The sequence below is a fragment of the Gossypium hirsutum genome, chromosome D02 (assembly GCF_007990345.1).
Source record: "Gossypium hirsutum isolate 1008001.06 chromosome D02, Gossypium_hirsutum_v2.1, whole genome shotgun sequence".
In the NCBI taxonomy this organism is placed as follows: Eukaryota; Viridiplantae; Streptophyta; class Magnoliopsida; order Malvales; family Malvaceae; genus Gossypium; species Gossypium hirsutum.
Window position 1 is genome coordinate 5,874,868 of NC_053438.1, and position 20,780 is coordinate 5,895,647.

General features: G+C 34.7%; 4 protein-coding genes across 5 annotated transcripts; 2 read left to right on the forward strand and 2 right to left on the reverse strand.

Moving 5' to 3' along the window:
- The first annotated feature begins 1,013 nt into the window (after nt 1-1,013).
- LOC107936250 (COP1-interacting protein 7) lies at nt 1,014-8,258 on the forward strand. The gene is made up of 13 exons (XM_016868943.2): nt 1,014-1,449; nt 1,938-2,117; nt 2,265-2,388; nt 2,464-2,503; nt 2,638-2,690; nt 2,769-2,824; nt 3,383-3,535; nt 3,710-3,882; nt 4,343-5,859; nt 5,948-6,877; nt 6,966-7,383; nt 7,506-7,571; nt 7,783-8,258. The coding sequence occupies exons 1-13, from the start codon at nt 1,391-1,393 to the stop codon at nt 7,848-7,850; spliced, it is 3,837 nt and encodes a 1,278-aa protein (XP_016724432.1). The 5' UTR covers nt 1,014-1,390; the 3' UTR covers nt 7,851-8,258.
- A 262-nt stretch (nt 8,259-8,520) lies between these two features.
- Nucleotides 8,521-10,280, reverse strand: LOC107936251 (60S ribosomal protein L14-1). The gene is made up of 5 exons (XM_016868944.2): nt 10,117-10,280; nt 9,912-10,013; nt 9,045-9,174; nt 8,842-8,954; nt 8,521-8,750 (listed from the first exon to the last, which is right to left on the reverse strand). Exons 1-5 carry the CDS (start codon nt 10,117-10,119, stop codon nt 8,694-8,696), a joined length of 405 nt encoding a protein of 134 aa, XP_016724433.1. The 5' UTR covers nt 10,120-10,280; the 3' UTR covers nt 8,521-8,693.
- Nucleotides 10,281-10,907: 627 nt separating this feature from the next.
- On the forward strand, nt 10,908-14,468 carry LOC121214467 (glycolipid transfer protein 1). Of its 2 annotated transcripts, none has more exons than XM_041088166.1 (7): nt 10,908-11,103; nt 11,475-11,629; nt 12,131-12,186; nt 12,424-12,554; nt 12,657-12,792; nt 12,992-13,123; nt 14,218-14,468. In XM_041088166.1, the coding sequence occupies exons 2-7, from the start codon at nt 11,512-11,514 to the stop codon at nt 14,248-14,250; spliced, it is 606 nt and encodes a 201-aa protein (XP_040944100.1). In that variant the 5' UTR covers nt 10,908-11,103; nt 11,475-11,511; the 3' UTR covers nt 14,251-14,468. The 2 variants fall into 2 exon arrangements, with proteins under 2 accessions (XP_040944100.1, XP_040944101.1); XM_041088167.1 differs by having other exon boundaries at nt 10,991-11,230.
- Nucleotides 14,469-14,558: 90 nt separating this feature from the next.
- Nucleotides 14,559-18,053, reverse strand: LOC107936252 (kinesin-like protein KIN-10A). Its single transcript, XM_041088165.1, has 5 exons — nt 17,257-18,053; nt 16,821-16,976; nt 16,513-16,731; nt 15,069-16,415; nt 14,559-14,992 (listed from the first exon to the last, which is right to left on the reverse strand). Exons 1-5 carry the CDS (start codon nt 17,866-17,868, stop codon nt 14,702-14,704), a joined length of 2,625 nt encoding a protein of 874 aa, XP_040944099.1. The 5' UTR covers nt 17,869-18,053; the 3' UTR covers nt 14,559-14,701.
- Between the last annotated feature and the right edge of the window lie 2,727 nt (nt 18,054-20,780).

Here is a 20,780-nt window from a genome sequence, read left to right on the forward strand (position 1 = left end):
TTAATGATTGCAATTGCAATCACAATCTAATGAAAAATTACTAATCATGTTTTGCATCATTATAATTTGGAATTTAAAATTTTCAAGTCTTAAAAAATTATCAAAGTTTCTACGTAAATTTAATAAAATAAAATAAAAATTGAAATAATATGATTAATTTTATCTAAACGTTGGATTACTCGTTTGGCTTGACTGAAGTTTTAAAAATTTAAGTTAATTCTTTTTTTTTCCAAATAAATTTATTTAATAATATATTAATTTATTTAACTTTAAATATAAAATATAAAAATAATAATATAGGGCTGTTTAATTTTAGCATTATTTTGATTTCCATCTTATGAAGTGTAGTGTGATGACCCACGGTGAAGGGGTTAATCACTATTACTAGAGGTGGATACCTGATTCCGATAAAAAAATTATTTAAAATTAATTTGTAAGAATTTAGTATTAGGTTTTCTGTTGATATCAATTTCAAGTTTGATTATTAGATTATTTTTTATCACATTTTTTATATAAAAAAAGCTTGATTATATTTTATATCTTGTAATAATGACTCACATTCTAAATTAGTTTTAACGCATTAAAATGTTTTAATTGAGTGTTCAAAATATCAATACATTGTCACTTAGATTCTTTCGTTAATTTAGTAATTAGATTATTCGATGTTATAAAAGTGAGTTAGTATTTAATGCCTAATCCGATGAAAAAACTTAATTGATATTATACGTAACGTACTCAATTAATATATTTTAAAATTTAAGAAATAATTCAAAATATGAACTGTGGAAGTCTATGTTTTATATATTATAAAAAATCAGTGTTTACCGTTGACAAAAAACAAAAAGGGTAGTTGCGTAAATTCATGAAATAAATAATTTCATCAACTAACTCCTTTACGTTTCAGCATTCCCTATGCTTGCCGTCAACTTTACTTCAAATTCCCAATTATACCCTCTTTCTTTTTCCTTTTTTCCATTTTTACCTCCTCCCAACAGAACAATTTTCCGACCAAAGTGTAAATCAAACAGGAAAATGTTTTGTAATTTCTTTCCTCTCAGTTTCCCACTCAACGAAAGTAGCAGTCTTTGGATCCTCCATTTTTCTCTCCCTAAAAAGATGCCCTTTTTTTTTCACTCTCTCACTAAAAGCCTTTATATATTCTTTTATGAGAACTTTCCCATTTCTTTATGCCTTTCTGATTCTCTGCAAACCCCCCTTTTTTTTTCTGGCGGTTCACTGAACTGAGCTATCTTTAGAACCCAAATGTCTTTATCTTTTTTTTTTTCTGTGAAATTTCATGAAAATTGTTGCTTTTTATTTATTTATTTCATAACGATGTCATTTCACTGTTGAAGATTTGCCTTTTTTTTTTCTTTGAAAGAGGTTAACAATGAAGTCTTCAACTCAGCTTGACTCAGCTGTGTTCCAACTCACACCAACTCGAACCAGGTAATGTTTGTTTTCTTTGTTTTGTAGCTAATACTTAGCTTGATATATGTATTAAGCTTGCTTCTACAACGTTTTAGGATTTGTAATTCTATAGTATCGTCTCTAAGTTTCGAAGTAGCATTAGAGTTTGTTTATTTACTTGGTATGTGAGCATTGATATATATTTAAAAGACTTGTCACGGAATCATTACTCTCTTTCTGGTGTGCAATACACTTATGGATCTTTGTTATTTGATTCATATTCAATGTGAGATTAATGCACGCAGTCCGGTTTCATATGATGTTCGGTATAGAGTCAGGGTTGGTCCACTCTGAGCACCACAGCCATTGCGGCACTAGTGGGGCATTGGATAATGGGTAGTTAATAGTTACAAGTAGACTCTGATATCACTTGTGACGGAATCATTATTCTCGTACCGAATTTGGTATTGTTTGTGTATAATATTTGTAGATATGAATTTTATTAGATTCTGCATTGCTTTCATCAGGTTTGAATTGGTGATATCTGAAAATGGGAAGTCAGAGAAAATGGCTTCAGGTTTGCTTAATCCATTCCTTGCCCATTTGAAGATTGCACAAGATCAGATTTCCAAAGGGGGTTATTCGATTATCCTTCAACCGGAACCCGGTATTGATGCCACTTGGTTCACAAAAGGAACCATGGAAAGGTATGCAAAGGTTGGCCTTGGAGCTATTGTTTTGATGGTTGAGTCCTTCATGTATGTCGAGTTTGTTGTCGAAAAATGGCTCTAGGATGAATCTTTTGTTTCCCTTTGAAGTTGGCACGAGATACTATTTGTTTTTCATTTTTGAAGGTTTGTTCGATTTGTGAGTACTCCAGAGATCTTGGAACGAGTGTACACCGTTGAATTAGAAATTTTGCAGATTGAAGAGGCGATTGCAATTCAAAGCAACAACAATATAGGATTGAGTGCTGCTGTAAGTGAAATGTTTGTGAGTTCTATTACATGTATACTGTAGAGATTAACTCTATTTTTTTCGTTCTTATGATAGGCTGAAGAACATCACTTAAAATCTTCAGAAAGCATAGAAGGTACTGCTAGTAACTTATTGCCTACTATGTTCGCTTCTAACTCCATCCGGATTAGTGCCATTTTACATGTAATTACGAATGGAGTTGTTTATTTATTTTTTGTTCTCTTATTAACACCTGATGTCCTTGAACAGGCAAAAGGGCTACATTGGATTCCAATGAGGAGAAAGCCATCATTCTTTACGCAGTGAGGATCCGCTAAATGATTCTTAGCATTTGTTATGATTTATGGGAACTTGTTTAACTCTTTTTCTTGTTTTGGCAGCCTGGAGCACGGCCACCCTTAGCGAACGGGTCTGCTGTACAGGAAGAAAATCCGAAGTATGTTTTACTATTGCTTGCATATTATCTATAGTTTTTGGTGGTCACTTCGAATTTCACATAGTTTGCATATTATCTATATTATCCTCTGTCTGCTTTACCTTCAAACTATACAAGGTTTACATACTTGAACTTGGCTCACTCGGCAATTTTTAGCTACCTATATGAAAGATTGACTGAACAGTGTATGAATTAAATCCAAGTATTCTTGAAGGTTAGAGTCAAGTCCAAGTAGGTCATGAGAATTTCAAGGAAGGACTAAAACATTATGGTTTCTAGGGGACTTCAATGTTTTGCATAACATTTTGTTGATTTTTCTTAATATTCATAATAGGGGATAAAAATTTATAGTTAATTGGCTAAATGCGGACATTTCATAATTTTCCGAGTAAAAGAATTTTTTTTTCTTTTTCTAAAAAAAGAAAAGACAGAAGGCAAAAAGAATAAGACAACTCGTATGTGGCATCATGTTAATTTTCAGCTGAACATAGTGTTGAATAACATAATTTAATTTGTTGGAATAATCTAACACGTTATTTTTTCCCGATATTTTACTAGAGTTCAACTTTTGAAAGTCCTCGAGACAAGGAAGACAGCACTGCAGAAAGAGCAAGGTATGGCTTTTGCACGTGCTGCAGCTGCTGGTTTTAGCATTGATGACATGGCACCTTTGATGTCATTTTCTGAACGTTTCGGAGCCTCTCGTTTGAGGTATGCAAGCTTTTCAAACAGGGCACTTAGTCGTATTCAAAGCATATATATATTATGCATGATCACATACTCGAACATGATTGAATGCTTTTTCAGAGGTCAAAATTACTCATGGAAGAATAATTGACAAACTGGAGAATGATTTCTCCATCACTTCATTTTTTTTCATTGCAGGGATGCTTGTGTAGAGTTTACTGAATTATGGAAAAGAAAGCATGAAACAGGCCAGTGGCTTGAAATCGAAGCAATGTCTAGACGAGCTGATTTCTCCGCTATGAAAGAGCTCAAGCAAGCATGGCCCGTGATTTCAGAAAACAATGGAAAATCCGGTCTTCAGTCAAGTACAGGTATGTTTTTTTTAGAATTTTCTTCTAGATAAAATGTTAGTTCACCTTTTCTTTTACATGACATGACATGTGTTCTGCTATTCTCTGAGTAACGGGAAGGTTACTTTAGTATTATTGCTCTTTTCATATAATTTGAAAATAAAGATTTCTCCGTACAATGATTTGTTGATATATGTATCAACATGTTCTGTGCATGTGTGATTATGTGCATTAATCTTTCGTCTATCTGGCCTTGCTTCTGGTGCATGTGATAGTCCTAATTTTCAATGTTGGAAACATGGTCTTGTTTAATTTTAAGGGAAAACACTACTGTTTGTTTTCGGGTTTTTTTAATTTATTTTGGATGGATTATTTAATGAGGGGTAAGTTATTCTCGTCTGATTTTCCGCCCACTCTATATGCTGGAACTTACAAATTTTCGTATTATGAACTGAAATAAGTAAAATTCCGACATTGCCAGATGAGAAGCCTCCCATGGATCAACAGACCCCTGGCCGGCAAGAGTATTCCCAAGCCCAATTTCCGCGTCCCCTGTTTCCTCCCTGGCCTATCCATAATTCTCCACCAGGTGGTATGCCAACCTTTCAAGGATATGCTATGCAAGGCATGTCCTATTATCCACACTATCCCGGAAGTAGTCCATTCTTTCAACAACCTTATCCATCAATGGAGGATCTGAGCCACAATGTTGGTCAAAGAATACAGAGACGGCATTCTATGGATAGCCAGAATGGATCAGAAGCTTGGAAGCTGGAGAGAGCAAAACCTCAAGATGATGTGGAGTCGGAGAATGAAACTTCAGTGAGTCCAAAATCAAGAAAAAAGCGTAGCAGTTCGGGTAAAAGACAATCTGGAATGGTGGTCATTCGGAACATCAATTATATCGCTTCGAAGAAGCAAAACTCGTCAGATAGTGACTCACATTCCGGCCCTGAAATGGACGAGGAAGATGGAAATTCAGTGCAGAAGAACTCTCTAAGATCCTCAAAGGGGAAAAGAAGTCAAGCGAAGCCTGTTGATACAGAAGAAACGGTTTCCGGGAAGGAGACAGATGGTGGACACTGGCAAGCATTTCAAAATTATTTGCTTAAAGGTGCTGAAGAGGAAGAACGTAGAGCAAACCAACGCATTTTTTCGGCAGAAAAGGAGGTTCAAGAAAAGAGAATACCGAATAGAGTGAGTGAAGACCCTGTAGTTTTCGGTGGACAAGAAATGGGTCAATACGAAGAAAGGAACATGACCGACATGCATAAAACTAGTGCAAGTAGCGGTCGCATGCTTAAAGCATCATCAAATGATCAGTCTTTGACTTCGATAAAAGGTGGTCACTCAGCTGATGATAGGAATTCCGTTGATGGTTCACATTATACGGAAATAGAGGGTAGGAGGGTGTATAGGAGTTCCACGAATGACGAGTTTATAGTAAATCGACAACAAAATACGAATTCTCCGTCAGGTCGATTGGCTGTTAACTGGTTTGAACGGTCATCAAACAATATTAATGATGATTCCTACATAGTTCCTTTCAGGTCAACTTCAGTCCCTCAAGTCGGAACTGATGATCGCAATGCCATTAGTATGGATTCCGAGTTCTCGTTGTCACTTCAGAAATCAGGAACTGCATCTAACAGGGTCGGAAGCCAAGTCAACTACAAAACAGATGATTTGACTTTGATCCCTGAGCGGGGAATGGAAATTGGGTCGATTGGTTATGATCCTGCCTTAGATTATAAAATCCAGGTTGATGCTGAATATGCTACTTCCCTAGATAAGAAAAAGAAAGAGGGCATGAAACGGTCTAAGACTTCAGAAATCCGGAAATCGAAACTTGTTGCAGATCCTTCCGATAAAAAGAAGACTGTAGGACCGATAAGGAAGGGAAAGCCTTCGAAAATGAGTCCTTTAGACGAAGCAAAAGCCCGGGCTGAGAGGCTAAGAACATATAAAGCTGATCTTCAGAAAATGAAGAAGGAAAAAGTATGCTAATCTCAACAATCTTTACAGCTAACTTGGACGGTTTATCAAAATAAATTATTTATTCATTTTCTAATACTTTCTTTTTCAGGAAGAGGCGGAGATTAAACGACTCGAAGCATTGAAGATGGAAAGACAAAAGAGAATTGCAGCTAGAAATAGTTCCAATGCAGCTCAGCCATCTACGGCCATGCAAAACAAGAAGCAGTTGCTGTTGAAAATTTCCCCCGGCTCTCATAAGGGATTGAAGTTCACTGATGCTGAGCCCGGATTGTCGTCGCCACTACAAAGATCCATCCGGATTACTCCTGTGGTATCGCCTGCTTCTCTTAAAACCCCCAAACCGAGCAAATTGAACAACGGAACCAACTCCAGTGGAAATAGATTAAGCAAGTCGGTTCCATCATTGCCTGTACAAAAGAAAGACATCGGCAGTGTAACACCTGATGCAAAGGTATCCATGGCAATGATTAGGAGATTATCAGAGCCGAAAGTAAGTAGCAGTGCACGTGTTTCTTTGGTGAAGTCACAGAACTCGGAACCATCACCCAGAAGAAAAGCATTTCGAGGGCCTGAAAGCAGAAAAATATCAGCAATTGTGAACCATGATAAGAGTAAGCTCGTATCCCTCCCAGAGCTCAAAATTAAAACAACTAAAGCCCCCAATATTACCCACAGCAATTCCGGAGGAAAGGGAATGACTCAGAAGGTGAATAGAAGTGTATCTTCTACCACCAGTGTTACTGAACTGTGTAAGAACCTGGACAAAGTTTCGTTCAACATTGATGGGGATGACAGTATGATAATTGAAAAAACCATTGTGATGCTTGAACAAGAGAAGCCCTCTGTTCCCCCAGTGAACTCATCAGAAGGTACTGCAGCAATACAGAAGGGAAATGACGTAGGGAGGAAAACCAAGGAGGTGTCAGATTATCCCTCCACTCGTGCACCAGTTTCTTCACTGAATGCCGGGTCACTTGATCATGAACACCTGACACAACAAAGATCACAAGCTTATGAGGTATGGTTTGCTGAACTTGACTGTAAAGGGTTGATTAGCCTATTGCAGTTCTCTAATTCATCTTAACCGGAAATGTACAATTTTTCAGGTGCAAAAGGTTAATGTGAATAACACCGAAAAGGAACCATCGAAGTTTACAAGTTCTAGTGTTACCAAAAAACCTTATCATGCCCCTTTAGCTCGGGTCTCTTCTTCAGAAGATCCATGCAGTGAAGTTTCAGATCATGCAATAGCACCTCCAACTAGATTGCAAGCTGCATCGAAAGAGTCCGAGAGTGTTAGAGCTCGTGTAGCTGATTCAAAGAACTTGAAACTAGAAAAGATTCCTGAAGTGCCGGATAAGCATCAAGTAAAGGAGTCACCCAAAGGGATTCGGCGGCTGTTAAAGTTCGGAAGAAAGAATCATAGCTCAGCTACAGGTGAACATCGCATTGAATCAGATAGTGTTGGTGTTAATGATTCTCCAGCTGATGAGTTTGTCACAAAGCGCGCGTCTACTAGTGAAGGTAATTGCCTTATAGTTCATCTCTTGTGCACTTTTCATATGATAGTTGTTGTTCTTTTGTAGCTTTGGTAGTTTTCCAACCATATTTGATCCAAAACCATCTAATTTTCTCGTTGTTGTCAGTTCATACGTTGAAGAACCTAATCTCTCAGAATGAAAACCCGACAGCTAGCCATACACTGAAAAAGTGTAAGTAATTGCTTCACATTGAACCATACTCATTCTTTGGTTCCTTTTCTTAAGTTTCGCAGACTTTTTAAGTATGTCTCTAATACATATTTGAACATATCCATGGTGGACAAATACCAATATTGGATTATCATCCTCGAGTCCGAGTAACAGAGTTTTACATCATTAAAGTTTGATAATCTAACATGAAGGACTTTATATAATCATGCAGCTGCTCGCTCATTTTCCCTATTGTCACCATTCAAAAGCAAGACCAGTGAGAAGAAGTTGACAGCTTGATGATGATGAAAGGTGAACCGAAGTGTCTCAATTGTCTCGTTTATATCGATTTCCAAAGGAAGTTCCTTAAGTAGACACAATGTTAAACCGAACTGGTTCTTAGCAAGTGACATCCCAGCATGATTTTATGTACTTTCTCTGTTGTAGCCATGGATTTCTGCCATTGTTTTACTGTAAATGAGAGAATGCCTTTGATTTTATCCCATTACCTCACAAGTCACAACCAAACCAAACATGAAACTATCAAAACCCGAAAAAATATAAACCCAACCCGAAGCCGTTCAAACCCACCCGATTGCCACAAGAATGCATTTCGCCAAATTAATTCCATTTTAACAGCAATTGAGTTGTACATCGACCCCTTACTTTTGTACCTACTTTTGTAATAAAAAAGTTGCCTTCTATGTATCATTGGTGTAGATTGTAGATCAATTGATGCAGTCTCTTATATGTTAAAATTCACTTGTGAAATCTACAGTGTTTATAGTTCAATTCATCATCTGTTCTTACTTTATAAGTTAAATTTTTTAAAAAAAATACTGTATTATTAATCAATATATCAGGCAATATCAAGCCCAAATTCTTAAAGATTTTGCTGCCATCAAATGAACAGCCAAGACATAAACACCAGAAATTTGAAAGGAAAAGAATACTGCAACAAGCAACCACATTGAGCAAGCAATATATAGCAATAAACTCACTACAAAATCTGTCATACAGCAAATAAGGTGTCCTCAAAAGACCTTAACCCTTTGTTTAATAGAAAAACGAAATCAATCCCAAAAAGAACTCGCGGAACATTGATGAAAAAACTAGCAAAAAATCCCATAATTCAGAATTACTTCAAGATGCATTCTCCTTTTTAAGCTTTGCAAGCTCTTGCCTGACGACTCCAGCCTTCTGCTCAAAGTTCCGAAAAAGCATATTTAGATGTTGATAAAAGAAATTACGTGTAAAACAGGTAAATGTATTAGTGGTGCAACAAACCAACCTTGATCTTAGCTAACATAAGCTTGAACCTATCGAAGTCGGTGAGCGCTGCCCTTCTCTTCTGGACAATCAGCTTTCTACCCCATGAGCTATTCTCCCACTTGTTCTTAACATCTAAGACAACCGCATAAAACTGATTAGAAAGAGAACATTATTTTGAGAAATGACAGTATGACAAATGTGAGTAAAAATTAGCGTCCTTACCAGCCTTCTCCATGGCTTCAATCAATGTTTTCTTCTTTGGAACTCGGGGAATGTCAATTGTGATATCTGTCAAAGTAAGCCTCTTGAAGTTCATTTGGCCTCTGACCATATCTGGGGCGTCAACAAGAGCCTGGCATACCAATATATAATAAAAAATTCACTTTCGTTTTTTATGCAATCATTACCTATCTTACTTTAACTAGACTCATGATTCTATCCTTATGTATGGTCACTAAAACTAGAATGAACCACAATTAGCAAGTTGCACATTAACAAACATGCTCACCTAATCCATTTAAGATTAGATAGATGTTCCCCCGGCTCTTTTTTTCTCCTGAAATACCCTTCTACAACCCATATCCGACCCATTAAAGTAGATGTGAATATGCAGTCCTCACACTCCCAATAAGCTTACATAATGTTGAACACATACAGATATCCGACAGTCACTCTTGAGTCCGAGCAACATAAGGTTAGAATAGTGATTCTAATAAGCTTCATCACTACAATACCATGACTTAACATCATCAGATTCATTTCAATAACATGTTTCAAACTAGGTTCCACTCAAACAAGAAATATACAGAAAACCTAGTTTTAATCACACTCTTTAGAATCAAAACAACTAAATTCCACTATAAATTAACAAAATTCATCCATGCACCAAATTTAAACCCAATTAAAAAACCCTAATATAAAAAACTTCAAAACCATGCCACATTGAATTTTATCATTTTTCCCCTTAAATCATACAACTTCACACTAAACCCATCATGCATTTCATAATTATAAATCCACCATACGCCTAAAACGATAATAAAAGAAATTAAAATGATGTTATATTAAATATTAAAAAAAGAGACATACTCTGTTCTGGTCAACAACATCAACGATGACAACCAATTTTCCGTAGTCTTTGCCGTAGTTAACGAGAGCCACCCTCCCGATCTCAACATACCTCTTGAACGGCTAAAAAATAATAAGAAAATTAAAAAAATTAAAAATTCCATATATACATGAATAAAAATCATGGACGATATCCTCCATTAAATTTTTTTTAAAAAAAACTCACCATTTTTTGCTGTGAGTGTGTGAGAGTGTAGGAAACTACAGAGGCGAGAAGGAAATAAAAAAGGAGGTGCGAACTGCGAACTACGGATTTTAGTTTATGGTGGATTTTATAGGGTGTTTATAACCGTTGGATCTAGGGTTTTTCATTTTTGGGTAATGATATGAGATTTGGGCTAATCAAATTTCGGTTCTCTTTTGTATAGGCTATTTGCTTGAATTTGGGCCTTCTTTTTCTCTCTTTTTATTGGGTCAATGAATATCTTTCCTCCGGCCCGCTTTGAATTTTTTTTTTCAAGTTTGAGCTAGAGTTTAACTCTACTACTTAAATGATTTGTTTTACAGTTAAAAAATATAAAAAAAATAATTCTATATTAATATTTATAATTAATTAGAATTTGGGTTAGATCATGCTAGCTCAAAATAAATAACATTGCTTGCAAAATGAGTTGAGTAATTAAATTAAGTAGGAATATTATTTGAATTCGGATTAAAAATTGGTTCGATATATTATTATGGACTTAGGAATTAAATCAGTTTTTGAATAAATTGGTCAAAGCAAATAAGTAATTGAAAATTGAAAAAAAATTTGACGATTGAATTAATTGAACTAATTTTTTTAATATTGTTTTAATATTTATATTTTTTATTATATATTTAATTATTATTGTGCTAATGGTCAAACTAATCAAATCATCATAATTTAATCGATCACTAATTCGATTATTTGAACATTAAAGGAAAGTCCACTCAAAGATATTTCATATTCGGGTGCCCGACCCAAATACTTGCTCATGGACAATCCGGATCTTAGCTTTGGTGACCTAAGTGAAACTTCCAATAAGATAAAGACACGTGTACACGCTGAAACGTGAAGACGTGCAACCGACCAACAAACAGCTGTTTCAGCTTCAGTGTCACTTCAATTCAGTTTCTCTCTCGTCTTCAATATTTCAACCGAATCCAATTCTCAAAGAAAAAAAATCGCCAGGTTCCGTTTTTTAATCTTTTATCTGTATTGAATTAGATTCATATACCCGCATTTTCAATCGTTTAGTTATTGTTTAATTCCTCACAATTCTCCATTTTCCTCAGTTTTAAGTGCAGTAGAGCTCCATGTATTGATCTCTCTGTCTCTTTTTATATATATTGTTTTTGATAGATCTGATCAAAATTCACACTTTTTGATATGATCAATTATGTTTTTTTTGTATGATTTTTGAATTGGGGTTTTGGGTTTTGAGTAAAAAGGTTAAAACTCTAGTGATTTGGAGATATATAAAAGTGGCTGGCTTTTTCTTTGTTGGATAATATTAATGTAGTGAAATTGAATCCTGGTGATTTTAATTTTGATTTTTGCAGTTAAGAAAGAAAAAAAAGTTGAAATCTTTTTTGAGCAATGGAAGGATCAGTTTTTACTCCATCATTGGAAGGAATGAAGCATATCAAATCTCCGGAAGGGGAAATGCTTACCAAGCCTTTTTTGGATGTCTGCAAGTTGATTTTGCCAGTCCTAGGTTTGTTTGTTTTTATTATACCTTCGGTTATCTTCATGGATTTCTGATTATGGGTTAATTTACTTATGTTAAGCTTGTTAGATTAGTTAACTTTTAACATCTAATTTGAGTTGAATCTTCATGGAAATCTTTCTTCAAGTTTGTTAGTATACCAGTTGACTTTATCGCTGCAAGTTTTTGAGATTTGCAAAGGATAATAAGATTGAAATCATTAGGGTTGTATGCATGATTTGATATCGAAATACTCTTTGATTATAAATCATTTGGTAATAGACAAATGCTTGATGATTTAGCTGTCAATGTTTTGGTAGGATTGTCTAAGCTTGCATTTCAAACTGGATCCCAGCAGTGTGTGATAGATAGTGAAAGGCCGAAATCTTTGGATGCTGAAGGCCTATAATATGCAAGCTATTACTGGCTTTCTTTCTTTATGGATACAATGTTGATACTTGATTTAGATCAAAAGATTAAAAGCTCTTGCTGTTGCTGTTGCTTTTACAGATAAGTTCGGATCTGCTATGAGCCTTGTGAAGAGTGATGTTGGTGGTAACATATCGGTAAGATGTTTATACTCAGAGTATGCTATTGATGATATTTGCTTACTTTTCCTTGTCCTAGCATGTCTTTTGTTAATTTCGTGCAACAACATTGTATGGAATTTCGAGATGGTCATCATGAGCTATTGTTCCTTTTATATACTTACGTTTGGAAGGCTTTTTAACGCCATGCACATCTGTTTAATGAAACAAATTTTATTTTCTAAAATTATTGTCTTTTGTTGATTCTGTTTCCAGAGGTTGGAAAAGAAATACGAAACTGATCCCGCTAAATACAATCACTTGTACAGTATGGTGAAAGAAGAGGTTGATTGTAAAACAGCAACAGATTCATCTAGTTGTACCAATGGTCTTCTCTGGTTGACACGGTACGTAATCTCGCCAATAAACAATAGCAGAAATCAATCTTCCATATGTTTCATTTCCTTGTATTTGTCAATTTGTAATTTTACTATTTTGATGATTTTCAGAGCAATGGATTTCCTCGTAGAATTGTTCCGCAACTTACTTGCACATCCAGATTGGACTATGACCGAATCTTGTACAGACTCCTATGGCAAAACCCTGAAAAAGTTCCATGGCTGGATTGCTAGTTCCGCTTTCACGGTAAATAGTTTTGTTCCCATTTGATTAAGTTTCTTTTGATCGCTATATCTCTTGCCTGATAATAACCTATGATATGCAGACATTATAATCAATACTTAATGTTCTCATTAGCTTTTGATGAATGAATTACTGGGACTTTCTGGATATCTGAGTATTGATTTACTTGTCCTACATCACTTATTGAATTGTTAGAATACAGGTTGCATTGAAGTTGGCTCCAGATAGGAAGAAGTTCATGGAAGTGATAGCTGGCACCGGAGATGTTAATGCTGACATGGAGAAATTTTGTTCGACTTTCCCCCCATTTCTTGAGGAGAATCACAAATATCTGGTAAGATTGTAAGCTCAATCAATCAACCGTAATAACCAAGAGTGAGTGAATTGGCTTTTAAAAAGATTGTGGAACCTACGACAAGAAAATAAAACAATGAACACAAATGATTTAGAGTGGTTCAGCCCCAATTGTCTACTCCACTTATTTAGCTTTCCACCCTTAAGGATTTTCCCAAATTCACTAATTTGATCAAGGTTTAACCTTATAATTCCACTAAGATTTCTATCTCAAAAGAGTAAACAAATAAGCAAACAGTGAAAAATCTTTACAAGATTAGAATGTTTGTAAGTTAATCACACCCAATGAAAAACACTTGGACTTAGAAAATTCAATGAATGCTCACAGTGTTTACAAGAAAAGATGAAGAATTTAAGCACAAAAGGTTGGTAAAAGAATTTTTTGATCTTTCTTGATAACTTTTGATCTCTAGTTATTGTAGAAGCTTTGGAAACTGGTATTTATAGTTCTTAATTGATTTTCCTAATTGATTTCTAACTGTTTTGGTTGTTGAAAAATTGAATAGAGTCATTGGATGTGTAAAAACCAGAGCATTAATGACTCCTGCAACAAAATTTATTGATATTTTGGCGAGGGTATCAATACAAGGGCAATTTTTTCTTTGATTTTCTAAAACGTCGAACCATACTTTTGATTTTTGTTCAATTTTTCAAAACATCAAAGCTTAAATTGGTATTAATACCAGGTCATGGGTATCTATACTTTGAAGAATACCGAAGGTATTGATACTTTTGGTTTTGCTTTATTTTTTTTGAACTTTCACTTATTTGAAAAAATTGTTTATTACTTTGAACAAGTTCCAAAATTTTTTTCTAAGTGTTTTGAAAGATAGATATATATTTAAAATTTTATCAAATACAAAAGCATTATCACCGCTTTGAAATAGAAGTATGCAAGATAATGGACCATGAATCAAAGTTCATAATGTCATTTTAATAAAATGAAAAGTTTTCTTCAGTTTTCATCTACCATGGTTCTTTTTCATGTCAAATGTATTGTATATTTTAGTATTGTCTATCATAACGATTGCGCATTCTGCAAATCAACTAACCAGATATATTCTATTTATGCAGGCCAAGTTTGGCTTGGATGATATGAAGGCATGATGGAACAAGTTTAATGAGTAGAGGAGAGACTACCTACCTATATTTTTACTCCCGTGTTCGAACTTCCAGTATCTTGCTTCCGGCTTAAACCTTCGTTTTTACTTGAAATAATTAATGACTTTTAAACACATACTCTTGAATGCTTAGTTTTTAGTAATTTTTGGTTAAATGTCTTGACCCTTGAATTAATGTTCAGTTCTTCTCCCTGGTTAATTTTATCTTCTCACCCATATTCTTAGAAAATTTTAGGAAGCTATAGGAAATAATTGGATAAAAAGAAACTTAAGGAAGCTAAAAGAAAAAAGACATTGGAAATTGAGTTTAAATCCATAACCTGAAGAAGACACACTAAATGATATTACACATTGATGTTATACACAATGGAAGAGTATATGTATACTCATGCTGCACTTGAGATTTCAACTGAACAAAAAACAGGCAAATATCGATCCTACCATCTTCGAGCAGTGATAAAGGGAGTGGAACTGAGATGAGGTGATAGCTTAGGTGATAAATCATCACCTTGGTTTGACAAGCGAGTGCTTGTGGTGAGTGGAAGCTTGTTTTCCAGAGGAGTCAATGGTAGTGGAGTCAATTGTAGTGGACTCAAGGGGAGATGATTAGTTATCTGCAGACCCTTTGCTGGCCTTAAGCAAGCCAGATGCCCATTGTTGCATATTGGCAGTTTACTTGCCTTAACAATGGCTTCATTCTCTTTTGGCACAGGCGCCCCGGTCGGATCCTGCACATGCTGAAGTATGAGTACTTTTGAAGACTAGAGACGGTATATTATGAATTGAGTTCTAAGAATAACTTACCCCAAGCACTAGAAAAGTGAATGCTTGATTATCTGCACCGAGATAGATATCGATCAACTTCCGGAGATCCGCGAGTGTTGCATCCTTTATAACCTTCAATGTTGTGATAAACTTTCCAGGATTTTCCTTAGATGCTTCCCATTTCACATAAACATCAATCTGACCATCAGTGCAGTCAGTAGAGGGGTTTTGGTTCTCCTTTAAGGATGCTGCCATTAAAGCACCTGAGTTTTCCTTGTTCAAACTTTTCACAACAGAATCATTATCTGAAGCTACCATAACCGAGGACCAATGAGGATCAATGGTTTCAGTTATGGCTGCTTTTGCAGGTGTTGGAGTTCTGATTTGTTGAGAAAGCTCTCTTTGGTTCCCACAAAGTGTAAAGATGTTTTGGATTCTTAGAAGTCTCGAAGAGTCTGTTTCAGAATCCGACTGTTCAGGTGTCGATTTGAAATCTTTCTCGTTCGAGCATACCCTTTTTTCCTCTATTATCACCTTCTCCACTTCATTCTCCTCTTCTGTCTCTTCTTCTTCATATACAGTGGTTAGGCCTAGTTTTGCACCAAACTGTGGGGCAAAGCCATCATGTTTTGCAGACCAAGGATCGGCTTGATTCACAGCTTTGTCCATTTGTTTCACATCATGAACAAATGGTTCAGGATCAGTCATGTCCAGCTCCATCGACATAACCATCCCTGGAGCCTCATCACCATAAATCCCAACTAGCCTTTTAGCAAAGCTGCTTCCATCCAACTCATTGGTTGATTCATTCTCCTCACCATTACCATCCCTTGAACTGCATAACTCAAATTCGATCTCTTGCAACCGCTTTCTTAGCATCTCGACTTCTTCTTGCTGTTGCAGGATTCTTTCCTCCATTCTTCTCCTTTCCATTTCAACAAACTCCTCAGCCATTCGCCTACATTCATCCAGTTTCTTCTCCAACTCAAGTTTTAACATCTGTGTTCGTTCATTTACCTTCGAGTTGATTTCATCTTCAGTCACACCATAACCCGAACCCTTCACTTCCAGAAGGGATCGAAGCGCTGCAACTTCTTCCTCTTTCTTCACAAGCGCTTTATGTGCCTCATTTCTCTCTCTTTCTCTCTGTTTGTTCTCCATCTGTAGTTTATTTATGAACTGGTCCATTGCTGCAAGCCTGGATCCTAAATTAACAGCTGATGCAGAATCATCATTTTTGTCCTTCAATGGTGTATGAGGCCCCCTTACAATACACTTTGCTTTTGCTCCATATTCAAGGGTGCAAATTGTCTTATGCATCTCTTTAGGATCTGGACTAGCACAAAGTATCATTAAAATCTTTGACTGATCATCCTCAAATGAATCCTGGGGAAACAAACAAACAAAAAAAGAAACATTATGAACCTATGCTACTTGGACTCAGGAATGTGCTGGAAACGGGTTTTGGACACTAGTACTTTACCTGGAGCAACATTGTCAACTTACTATCTCTGAAAGGCACATGAGAATCTCCATTTGCAATGGATTCAACAACTCTTTTAAGTGCAATGTTTCCCTGGTTTATCTTTGCAGTCTGCATTTTCGCCTCAAAGCCAACTTGACCAGCTTGATCAATATTTTCAGAACCTGCCATGTCCACAAGCATAAGCCTTCCTCCAACAGTTGGAACATCAAGAATTATCTGTGAAGATTTTAAACAAATGTTATTAAAAAAAGGATCATCTGCAAGACCACCTAATAATTCTTTTTAAAAAGTAGTGAAATTGATACCATGCAGTGACTTCTAGAACTTCTATCATTACAGAGTGTACTTTTAACAATTCTTCTCTTCTCTACTTTCTGAATCTCTTTTGAAATCTTTCCAGCTTCACTTCCTGAGAGGAAAGTAGCATTCTTTGCTTTCTTTCCCATTACTTCCAGTTTCACCTGTCGTATACAATTCACACCATTAATAACACTAACAAGCTAGGAAGCCCGGACAAGAACACGCAATACGGAAATTTCTAAAAAAAAAATTAGGACACAGATAGGCTGAGACCATTCATGACATGAATTAAGTTTAACTTATAGCATCTCAATGTCATTTTCATTGAACCAGATAATGAATCTGTTTCATTGAATAATCAACTTAAATCTTATATGAACCCTGCAAAATGTGAACTAAAAGACCAACAATGAACAACAAATTTAAACACAAAAAACTTACCTTAGATCCATTGCCTTTAGGCCATCCAATTCCAAAACCACCTCCACCATTACTAGACAAAAGATCATAAATTTCCTCATTATAAATCTCCAAAACAGTAACTTGAACAAAAGTTCCTCCACTGTCATCTTCCCCAACATCTCCCAATATATCTTTCAAAGACCTATAAACTATCCCAGGCTGCTTCAAACACCCAAACATCGTGTGACTCTTCCCGGCACCGGTAGGTCCGTACATCATAATCGTACACTTAGCTCCCATTTTAACCCCATTGATCCTCGACTGAACAAACTTTTTATAAAAAGTATCAAGATCCTCTTCTGAAGAAGAAGAAATCCCATCTAGGGTAAAATCCCGATACCCAATATCAGCCCTCACACGGACAGTCTTGTTATCGGGATTTATATGGAGATAGGAGATGGGGTTTTTGTCTTTTTGCTCGCCTGGATAGTTCCTTATCCTGCCGATCACTTCCACCGGGTGTTCCCCCGGTGGGTGTTGTTCAATTGCTGGGTTGTTTCTTGTTGAAGTGAAGTTGAGACGGTGTTTGAATTGAGGTGTTCTCATCTGGGTTTGGTTTAGTTTCGAAGAAGAAGATGGCGTTGGAGCCATTGTTTTTTACTGTGTTTTAGTTCTTCAAGATGATGATGATGATACGGAAGAAAGAAACGAAAATGGAGATTTTTTTTTTTTGAGTTGTTCAAGATTATGATTGTTCTTGAAAGAAGGAAAAAGGAAAATGAAAGTAGAAAAGGGAAGGGTTTCGAGTGGCAGTTTCGAGATTAAAAGTACGAAAATAGCCGTTACAGTCAACGGCTATTTTTCTTTTAATAGGTGGTGAAGTTTAAAATGCCCGACCGTTTGGTACTTGATGATAGAGTGGGGTTATTTGCTGGGCCGGGTTTCAGGTTCGGATCTGGTTGGATCCATCTAAATGTCTCATTTTATTGTTTTAATAAAAAAATTTATATTGTTTATACATTTTATAATTTAAGTTTAATTTTTTTCGTTAAAATAATTTAATTTAAATTCGGATAAAACCAAACCGGCTTGAAATAAAAAAATATCACCTTAACCAGCCCAAAACAAGTTGGTCAATTGGGAAGTGGAACACTTTACTTGTAAATAGATCTACTTTTTTTTTCTTTTTTTTTAAAGATTTTTTATATGAATAATCATTTTGTAAATTGGTAATTAAATTTTAAAAAAAGCCAATTATTCTCTTTAATTTTTTTTTTAAATTTAGATCGAACTATATTAAATAAACCCCAAAACAAAATCAAAACAAAACAAAACAAAAGAGAATAGGTCGAAAACTAGCCTTAATCCAAAAGCATCTATTGTAACACTCCTATACCCGGTTCGACCGAAGGAACCTGATATAGGAATATTAAATTTGATGCCAAAGTGATTTTGGCTAATCACTAATATATTTGAACCTAAAATAAATAAATTTTTATAATTTATATTTTAGTCCCTACTACTTAGAACATACTTGATCTTCCTAATGTACATGTCATTCTATTCAAAATTTTGAAACGTACCCTCTTGGCACTTGGAGATGTGATGAGATGGATGCTCACAACTTAAATTACAACTCTTCAAAATTATGTTACCTAATCTGGGCACGGAAAACAAAATTATACGCTGAGTAAAAAACTCAGTGGTATTTCTATAATTCGAATATTTAAAGATAATATAATATAATAGGCACAATTGAATTATAAGGACATATTAATGTCTAGTATCATAACTACTATTTTTCATTTGTTACACAATATCCTAATTCACACAATTGTTATATAAATGGTTATTCACATATCAAACCATATTTATTCGTACAATGGCATCAGTCATGCAATACTCAATTCATGAATACATTATTTCATACCATACTCAATTCTCATCATTTGTTATATAATAGCTTTTCACAATATGATACACATATAATTTAAACAACAATATTATTCCTTCCATGTCCAATTCATGAATACACAATTCATGTGTCTCAATCCATATTTCAAATCACTGTTTCATTTTCATTCCACATACAATATCATCCAATATCAATTATAGTGTCATTTCAATTAATTTCTCCTATTAACACGACTCGGACTTGGACGGATACACGGATCCAACCAAAACACACCAGTTTGGCACCCAATGCTTTATCGGATAATTCGAAGTAATAAATTGACACCCAGTGTCTCATCGACTAAACCGAAGTAAATTGGCACCCAGTGCCTCATCGAATTAATTCGAAGTAGTAAATTGACACCCAGTGTCTCATCAACTCGAAGTCGAAAAAATCTCTGAACTCTTCCAATCCTATAGCATGCCATCTATATCCGACTTAGCCCAATATAGTTAATAGGGTTCCAATTCACTTTTCAAATACAACCAATATTCATTTCAATTCAAATAATCAATATATTCAATATATATACTAATTCAATCTATTCAACCAATTTAAATTCAATTCAATGATAAAGTGTCAAATACTCACATCAATACTTACCATATGCATTAAATAAAAAAAATACAACAAATAATAACTAAGTTCAAATTATAGAAATACAAATCGTAAATTTCGAGCTATTCCTCATCGACTTTATCTTTTCCCTTTTTAGTCGAGGGTTCTGGTACGACTTTAGCTACGGAATTAAAATAATTAAAATTCATCAATACAACACAATTCAATCTCATATTTAATATTTCAAATTTTACTCAATATTTACCTAAATTCCAATTTAGTCCCTAAACCGAGACTAACTTTATTTCTTTATATTTAATTCTTTATTTTCATACAAATTCCACTTTAAACTAAATTTAACTCTCTATTTTCACTCAAATCCCTAAATTTTGATTTTTTTTACAATTTAGTCCCTATTACTCAAAATTTACAATTTATTCTACAATTCAATCATTTTTCATTTCTAACTTAAAAATCTATCAATTTAATCTTTAATACTAAAATTATTCAACATTAACAACACTTAAAAACTCAATAATTTCTAAAATTTTGACATGATTGGGTAGTATTTAACACCAAGATTCTAAAAATGTAAAAATTATAAGAAAAATGGACTAAATTAACTAACCAATTGAACTTTTAAACTTTGCCCTTCGTCTCCTTCTTTCTTTCCCTTTTTCTTTTCTTTCTTTTCCTTTCTGCTTCGTTTCGCTTGTCTTTCTTTTTTTTTATTTGTTTTATTATATTATAATATATAATATATATACTTAATAATTAAGTAAGTATAATTTAATATAATATATATATATATTAAATTTACATATTTTTAACTTATGTGGCCTCATTAAAAAAGTTGCATAATTGTTTCTTTAGTCCTTTTAATTTTTCTTTAATCCATAATTCAACTTTCACCCTATATGCAATTTAGTCATTTTACCTAATTACTCTTAATTCAAGCAAATTCTCTTAACCATGACCTAATTAACTACACAACTAACTTCGTAAATATTTTTAATAAATATTTATTAGTCCAATTTACGGGAACGGAGTC

Bases quoted from the DNA above. Each gene is read 5' to 3' on its own strand.
- LOC107936250 (XM_016868943.2), top strand. From the start codon at position 1,391: ATGAAGTCTTCAACTCAGCTTGACTCAGCTGTGTTCCAACTCACACCA. The intron at 2,825-3,382 runs GTATGTTTTACT...ATATTTTACTAG, and splicing joins GTACAGGAAGAAAATCCGAA to AGTTCAACTTTTGAAAGTCC. The intron at 6,878-6,965 runs GTATGGTTTGCT...ACAATTTTTCAG, and splicing joins AAAGATCACAAGCTTATGAG to GTGCAAAAGGTTAATGTGAA.
- LOC107936251 (XM_016868944.2), bottom strand. The intron at 8,955-9,044 runs GTAAGGACGCTA...CGGTTGTCTTAG, and splicing joins TGAAGCCATGGAGAAGGCTG to ATGTTAAGAACAAGTGGGAG. The intron at 8,751-8,841 runs GTTGGTTTGTTG...AACTTTGAGCAG, and splicing joins TTATGTTAGCTAAGATCAAG to AAGGCTGGAGTCGTCAGGCA.
- LOC121214467 (XM_041088166.1), top strand. From the start codon at position 11,512: ATGGAAGGATCAGTTTTTACTCCATCATTGGAAGGAATGAAGCATATC. The intron at 12,187-12,423 runs GTAAGATGTTTA...TTCTGTTTCCAG, and splicing joins ATGTTGGTGGTAACATATCG to AGGTTGGAAAAGAAATACGA. The intron at 12,793-12,991 runs GTAAATAGTTTT...GTTAGAATACAG, and splicing joins TTGCTAGTTCCGCTTTCACG to GTTGCATTGAAGTTGGCTCC.
- LOC107936252 (XM_041088165.1), bottom strand. From the start codon at position 17,868: ATGGCTCCAACGCCATCTTCTTCTTCGAAACTAAACCAAACCCAGATG. The intron at 16,977-17,256 runs GTAAGTTTTTTG...TGTATACGACAG, and splicing joins CTAAAGGCAATGGATCTAAG to GTGAAACTGGAAGTAATGGG. The intron at 14,993-15,068 runs GTAAGTTATTCT...CAGCATGTGCAG, and splicing joins TCACTTTTCTAGTGCTTGGG to GATCCGACCGGGGCGCCTGT.